The 7699-nt window shown below is 44.4% G+C and overlaps 1 protein-coding gene across 1 annotated transcript in view; it reads left to right on the top strand.

Moving 5' to 3' along the window:
- LOC102768323 (GTPase IMAP family member 7-like) overlaps nucleotides 1-3145 on the top strand; it is an 18411-nt gene extending 15266 nt beyond the window's left edge. The window contains exon 2 of the mRNA XM_015560836.1: nucleotides 613-3145. Within this exon, the coding sequence (XP_015416322.1) occupies nucleotides 653-1516 (864 nt within the window). The 5' untranslated portion in view covers nucleotides 613-652 and the 3' untranslated portion in view covers nucleotides 1517-3145. The remainder of the gene's footprint in view (nucleotides 1-612) is intronic.
- The last annotated feature ends 4554 nt before the right edge of the window (nucleotides 3146-7699 follow it).

Here is a 7699-nt window from a genome sequence, read left to right as displayed (position 1 = left end):
TCTAGTACATATATATATATATATGGTTAATGTGCATATTGTCCAGTCTGGCGTTCCACTGGGAGAGCAGGAGTTCCACCGCTTCCTATCATGTGTGCTGACCACCAGGGAGAGGCACAGAACATGGCAGGAAACCATCAACAGCTGCAGGGCAATGAGGGAGTGAGAAGGAAGGGGAGGCACAGAACATGGCAGGAAACCATCAACAGCTGCAGGGCAATGAGGGAGTGAGGGAAGGAAGTGGAGAGGCAAGGAGGCTAGGCCTACAGTCCCTACCCTGCATGAATTTTATGCACCAGGCCTATAGTCTACTAATAAGAGTGGTTGTAAAAACTAATTTTGGTATGGATATTTCCAAATGAGTCATGTCTGTAATTTTATTTATTGGTCAAATCTCTGTTAGCCTGTAGGATCAATATCACACTTGATTCATAGAAAGAATGTTCTCATGTGAAAGCACCTGCACCCTGGACTCCTTTGTGGGAAAACTAGGCTTTATTATTTCTTCCATATGAATACTAGACAATTACAAATTGCAAGGACAAGAATGAAGAAAAGACATTTGGGTCCCCACTTACCTAAGTACCCTTTCTCTTCATTCTTTTCCTTAAGGTCTTGTTGGTACCTGCACCTCAGAGCCTCTTGAAAGAACATGGCTGGCCTTCAGGACAACACTCTGAGGATTGTTCTGGTGGGGAAAGCTGGAAGTGGAAAAAGTGCAACAGCAAACAGCATCCTTGGAAGAAGACAATTTGTTTCTAAAATTTGTGCCCATGCTGTTACCAAGAAATGTCAGAAAGCAGAGCGACAATGGGAGGGGAGGAACCTTCTTGTCGTGGACACTCCAGGGCTCTTTGACACCAAGGAGAAACTGCAGACCACCTGTGAGGAAATCAGCAGGTGTGTCCTCTTCTCCTGCCCTGGGCCCCATGCCATCATCCTGGTACTACAGCTGGGCCACTACACGGGGGAGGAGCAGGGAACAATTGCATTGATCAAGGCCATCTTTGGGGAGGCAGCCATGAAGCACATGATCATCTTGTTCACTCGCAAAGATGATTTGGGTGATCAGACATTGCCTGAGTTGATAGCATCATCAGACATAAACCTGAAAAACATCATCAAGGAGTGTGGGTCCCGCTGCTGTGCCTTTAATAACAACCAGAATGCAGATGAGGCTGAGAAGGAAGCTCAACTGCAGGAGCTGGTGGAGCTGATAGAGGAAATGGTGTGGAAGAATAAAGGGGCTCACTTTTCTGATGACATTTACAAGGACACACATGAAAAGCTGAAACGTCAGTCAGGAACCTTGGAGAAAATCTTTGCTGCACAATTGTATAAGGAAATTAAACTAACAGAAGAGCTATGTGATCAGAGAAAAATATCACAGGAAGAAAAAGAGGAGAAAATAAAAGTCCTAAAGATGAAGTATGAAGAACAAATTAAAGATATAAGAGGACAAGCTGAAAGGAATATATTTGCAGATATTGCACAAAGGATTAGGAATATGTTTTAAAATCAATGGCATAGCTTTTTCAAATAGTGTAAATTTTATATTTTTCTTTTTAATTTGGGCCATGATTTGTTAATGTGGTAGATTGTATTTTCAAAAAATGGTTATAACAGTATCTTCTATCCCACCTATTCTTTTATAATCTGAGCTTGCTTTTCCTTTTGTTGAGTTATATGGGTCTGTGCCACTGCCTTGTAATTCCATGGAATTTGTGACTGCTTTGGCAAATAGTGGATGGCTGTAACTTCTAAAGTTAGATAGGGAGGATGCCTCCTTGCTCTCTGGGGCACGTGCCCTTGGCCCTTGCCCACCATGTGGTGAGGAAGCCCAAGTTGTCCATCGAGTTCACATGAAGAGGACATGAAATCACTGGCTCACTCCCCTGGCTGCTCTTTCATCTGCCAGCAGAAACAACTTGCCAGCCATGCAAGTGAGGCAACATGGAAGCATATTCTCCAGCTGCCAACCAAGCCAACTCAGATGAAGCTGCAAAGAGCAAAGATGGGCCACTTCCACTGCCCAGGTTTCAAGAGAAAAATAAATGATTGTTGTTGCTTTAAACCAATAGGCTTAGGGGTGGTTTGCTTTGCAGTGACAGCTAACCAGAAGCATCCTCCCATCATTTCCCACCAATCCCCACAATGCTAACAAACTGAAGAAGTTAGAAAATGGCATAATCATAAAATAATATATTATGGAGATTTGACAGTTTCAATTTAAGCCAATTCAAATGAGAAATCCTTCCTATATCAGTGTTAACACCACTGGAGATGCACATTAGTTTAGTCCATGTCTCTGAGCCCCTTGTTAGTGAAGCAGCAGGCTTCTCCAGCAAGATGGTTCTGTCGTCCATGTGAGGCAGGATAATAAGAAGCTAGAAAATTTCCTGGGCAAGTGGGATGGGGAAACTGAGACAAGAAAACACACAAGGCCAATCTGTTTGTGTGTCTTGCAGCCAGCTTGTGAATCACTAAACTTTATCTTTACCAACCAAGGACCCTTGAGAGCAAATGGTTTATATTCTCCTCTCTAACCAGAGGATACATAGCTTACATCATCCTGTTCTGGGAAGTAGAGCACAAAGACCCAGTTAAGGCCATTTGTGCCAGTTAAACCCAAGGGTAGAAGAAGTCAAGAAACAAATAACAAAAACCCATTAAAGCCAGACAGACCTAAGATAAAACTAAAACTGAACAAAGAATAATTCCAAACTCCGCCATACACTCATTTTGATGCATCAGCATATTAAAAATGTACCTGGAAAGATGAGGAGGGAAAAAGGTATAGAAAGCCCTCAGGACAAAAACTCACTGCTTTAGAGCAGACCTATGGCCCTTTTAAGGCATGAACTTTTTATTTCTTCCTAAACTCTAAGGGTCCCCGTGAGATACTTGCAGCCAGCAGAACACTGGACAGTGGCAGCTGGAACCAGGCTCAGTCCTTGATCCAGTCTCCAAGGCCCCCTTTTCCCTGACTTCCTAGGGTGCTAAAGCAGCCCCGCCTTGGCTCAGTTCTTTCCTATAACATCTCTAGAGCCAAAGCAGCCCTGCCTAGGTGCTCTGCTGTAGCTTCTTCTACCCTAATCCCTTCCTTTATTCCACTGTACCCAGCTTTAATAAACATACTCGCAAAATCACCTGGCCTTGTGTTTTGAAATCTTTCCTGCACCAATTCAAGGACCCACACACTATATGGTAGAAAAGAGGACATCTGTAATACTCTCAACAATAAAGATTAATTTTTTAAAAAAGAGAGGAAAAAAACCCAAACACTACAGGCCAGCCTGAGGAGATCCACTTTGGGCAGGTCTCTGTCCTGTAACGTATGGACAACTAGAAGTTATTGAATTTTCTTATTGTTTTTCTCTCTTTTCTTTTTAAGGTACCTAACTTAAAATGTCTATTAAAACATTAACTTAAAAGTCTCTTCTTTGCAAAATATTTTTCCTTTGCCTCTGCAGATCCATCCTTTGCCCTTTCTTCACCATAGCTTTTTGTCCCAGGAGGCTGATCTATGCGGATCACATTGTTACCCAACCCAAAGGTTCTCCACTTAGGGTGTTGTATTCAAGAAGGAGACATGGTTGTCTCAAGGCAGTTTTATTTACTTGTAGCAAATTAAGGAAACATGGGATTCATATAAAAAAAGTCTGTCTCCTCAAAGGGAGGCTTCGCCATACCTTACACTATTTGGTCAATTACATGTTGGTTTATTCAGTTGGCTACAGTAATACTGCTGAGTTCTTGTCAAGATCATCTTGTTTATAGCTGGACTGGTGTATTTGAACATTTAGCAAGAGCAGCATTGAGTAAGAATGGCCCAGATCTTAAAGACTCTCTAACAACATAAGAGGGAACTCTGTCTCTCTTAGTTCAGCTTGGCTTCTGCCAATGGGAAGTGCAAGCAGGAGATCTCTTCTGTGTAGAAAAGCAAGGTTGGGGTATTTGTCCTTCTGCCTCTCTCCCAGCAAGGCCAACTCTGACCAGCTGCAACCCTAAGCCAAAAGTCGTACCTTCTCTAATCAACTCTTTTTCTGGGTTCCTGTTCTCTTCACCCCTTTACAGCTAGGGTGCAATTTCCTCACTGTTTCCAGCAGTCTCCCCTGTCACTTGCATACCCTGTGTGCACAGTTTATAGAAAACCCTTGCACTTGGCTCTCCCCCAAGTACCTATTTAGAGTGGGCCATCTCTGCTGCTAGAATCCTGATTGATAATTCTTAACAATACCTACCGTCTTTTCTCTTTCAGACATACTCTGACCATTATTAATGTTTCTTTTAAAAATCCCCTATAGTGTTTTCTTACACTAGAATATCTCTCCTGACAGCTGAAATATGTGTCATTGCCCAAGCAGAATGTTTTGTCTTCATACCTAATGAGTCCATTAATGTATCATCTTTGCTTAATTACATGAGAATACCAGTCAACTCCCTGAGTGATCAGACCCCCAGCTCAGGAGGCTTGCAAAGTCAGCGATTTGGGTCATGGTGTTCTGAGTGGAAAATGTTATATGTGATTTGGGAATTGGTGTCTCAACCTGTGTTTTCACTTGTGATTGTATTGTTGCTATAGCATATGAGAGAGCAGCCACAAAAAGAGCCATTTCCATGCTTTTGAAGCCCCTTGCTGACCTCTCAGGGCACATTTCATAAGAAGGGGGTGGCATATGAAATTGTGAAAGCCGATCAGTATGCATGAGTGTTGGTGATAGATGGACAAGAGTCTCAAGTCTGAGCAGTTCTTTCTAAATGCTAAAATGTGGCACAATATTTTGCAGAGGAGCTCTAGTGGATGAACTTGACCTGAATGACTACTGATGAGTTTAGCCAGCTACAAAGAAAAAATCAACATGTAATTAATCAAACCGTGTATATAGGCAATGGTTAATCCTCCCTTATTAGAAGCAGAGCTTTGAAAAATATTCCCCTGTCTCCTTTACTTGTTACAACTGAAAATATAACTTTTCCTCCCACCAAGACTGCGTTCTTTTGAACCCATTGTGTTCTGTTACACTAGGGAAGGTCATGGAGAAGATGTGACCTCCAGTTGACCTGAAGGCTGGACCAAAGCAGTTGTAGACTCACCCCAAGCCACTCTTTGAAATGGGTCTTTAGCTTACCTTTTCCCTTCCAGGAGGTGCCTCAAGACACAGCCTTTAGATAGTAATTTGTTGTTGAGACCATCAGGATGATGTACCTGACTCAGCCCAGCTACATAATTTTTTTTAAATCTGTCAGGCAAATGCAGAGAATATTTGTCTTTGGGCCACCCAAGACAAGCCTTGTAAGTAAATTTCCTGGCTTATTGAACTGCCACCTACCCATCTGCCATGGCCTGCTTCTCTCCCTGCCCTCTGTATGGGGGCCAGTTTCAGATTATTCCCAGGAGTTTTTGAACCAACATGTGCTTTTAAAACAGCAGTCTCATCTATGTTTTTAAGCAAATATAAAAAATGGAGTATCTAAGGCAATTGTCCTCAAGTGCTTTCTTCCTGTTAAAAAGCATCTTGATTTTCTAAAATTCTTCCTAAATTGGGATTTAGAATCAATGAATTGCCACATTGCAGAAAATCGTCATCCTCTCCTCCTCCACAGAGATCTGAAATCTCAGCTCTAAGTCTGGGTCTCAGCCACTCACATTGAGGTACGATGGCAGAGCATACTACACTGAGCACACAAGTACTTGCTGGATGGGGTATAGGGGGCAAGGTTAGGAGGGATTGTGCAGGGATTACTACAGGGCATGAGGAAACCAATCGACCCATAATCTTGGTTGTGGTGATAATTCCACTGGTGGATACATATGTAAAAATTCAGTTAGTTCTCTGCTCTAATTATATGTAGCATATTATATGTCAAAATGCTTATTCATATTTTTTTTCCATTTAAAATTGGGTTGTCTTTTTATTAATGGATTATTAAAGTTCTTTATACATTCTGTTCTTTGCCAGATTTTTATCAGGTATTTTTAAAGTTTTTCATCAGATGTGTGATTTGCAAAATTTTCTCCCAGTTCATAGCTTGCACTTAATTTTATCATTTCCTTATTGATTCAGATATGCACCCTTTTTTCTTCCAAGATAGGAATTTTTTTAATTAAATTTATTGGGGTGACATCCTATTTAATAATAGAGAAACATTGGCTAATCAGGGCGATATGCAAATTAACTGCCAACTAAGATGGGGGTTAATTTGCATACTGCAGGCAGGACTGGACAGCACCATCCCACCTGCCCCTCTGACATCTGTGCCTGCTGTTTGCAACCCAGTTTGCAGGCAGCCCATATGAAAACAGACCCAGGGCTTGCAGCGGGACCACAGTGATAGGCCACCGGCCACGCCCACAAATGGACCTGGGAGGGGGGGATCCCCGGCTGACAGGTGCTAATGCACTGATCTGCCACTGGCCACGCCCACAAATGGCCCTGCCGGGGCAATCCGGGCTGGTGGGTGCTAACACACTCATCCGCCACCAGCCACACCTGCAAACGTCCATCCCGAGGGGATCAGAGGCTGGTGGGTGCTAATGCACCTATCTGCCACTGGCCAGCCCACAAATGGCCCTCCAGCGAGGATCCCTGGCTGACTGGTGCTAACGCACTGATCTGCTACCAGCCACACCCACAAACGTCCATCCCAAGGGGATCCTAGTCTGGTGGGTTGCTAACACACCATCTGCCACTGGCCACGCCCACAAATGGCCCTGGGGGTTGGGGGGATCCCCGCCTGACACGTGCTAATGCACCAATCTGCCAAAACGCACACCCTGGCCACCTTTGCCCTGTGCAAACTATACAGCCAGGAGAGGGGAGTGGGGCCGCTGGGAGCAGGGCGGAAACTTACCGGGGTTTGCATCAGGCAGCCCATAGCAGAGTGCGAACTATCCCCGCTGGCAGCTGCTTGCTCATTCACTTACTTGCTCATTCATTCACTCATTCACTCACTCATTATTCACTCACACAGCAAACCCTCTCAGGTCCCTGGCACCAGGGCAGGCACTGAAGTTGAAGCAGGATAAGATAGACCTATGTCCTCAAGATGTTAGAAATTCAGTACGCAGCCAGAAGAGGGGCTCAGGGTCGCTGGGAGCAGGGCGGGAACTTTTCCGGGGTGGGTTTCAGGCAGCCTGGAGTGGGGCAGGAACTTCTGCCATGTTGCCATGGCAACGCCGCAGAAGTTCAGGCCCTGTAGCTGTTTGCTCATTCACTTACTCGCTCATTCATTCACTCATTCACTCACTCATTCACTCCCTCATTCACTCACTCACTCAGCACACCCTCTCAGGTCCCTGGCACCAGGCCAGACACTGAAGTTGAAGCAGGAGAAGACAAAGCTATGTCCTCAAGATGTTAGTAATTCAGTAGGGCGAAGCAGGCACATGAACGGGAGAGTTGTATGCACAGATGCAGTGTACTGGGTTCTGTGAGGGCTAAACTAACTCCGACTTTGTTCTGTTAATAAAATGAAGCCTCGGGAGCCAGGCCACCCCAAGACTGTAGGCCTGTGCCTAGGCCAGGAGTGGCAGGGGTCCCGGAACATGACAGAGGGTGCAGGTTGGGCTGAGGGATCTGGCCCCACTCTTCACCCTCACCGCCGAGTGCACAAATTTTTGTGCACTGGGCTACTAGTCCTATATAATAAAGAGCTAATATGCTAATTAGACCAGACTGGAGAACAACTTTTAGAA

Source organism: Myotis davidii, unplaced genomic scaffold (genome assembly GCF_000327345.1).
Source record: "Myotis davidii unplaced genomic scaffold, ASM32734v1 scaffold1656, whole genome shotgun sequence".
Classification (NCBI taxonomy): domain Eukaryota; kingdom Metazoa; phylum Chordata; class Mammalia; order Chiroptera; family Vespertilionidae; genus Myotis; species Myotis davidii.
The sequence above is the reverse complement of the archived record's forward strand: the minus strand, read 5'-3'. Positions and strand labels throughout refer to the sequence as shown.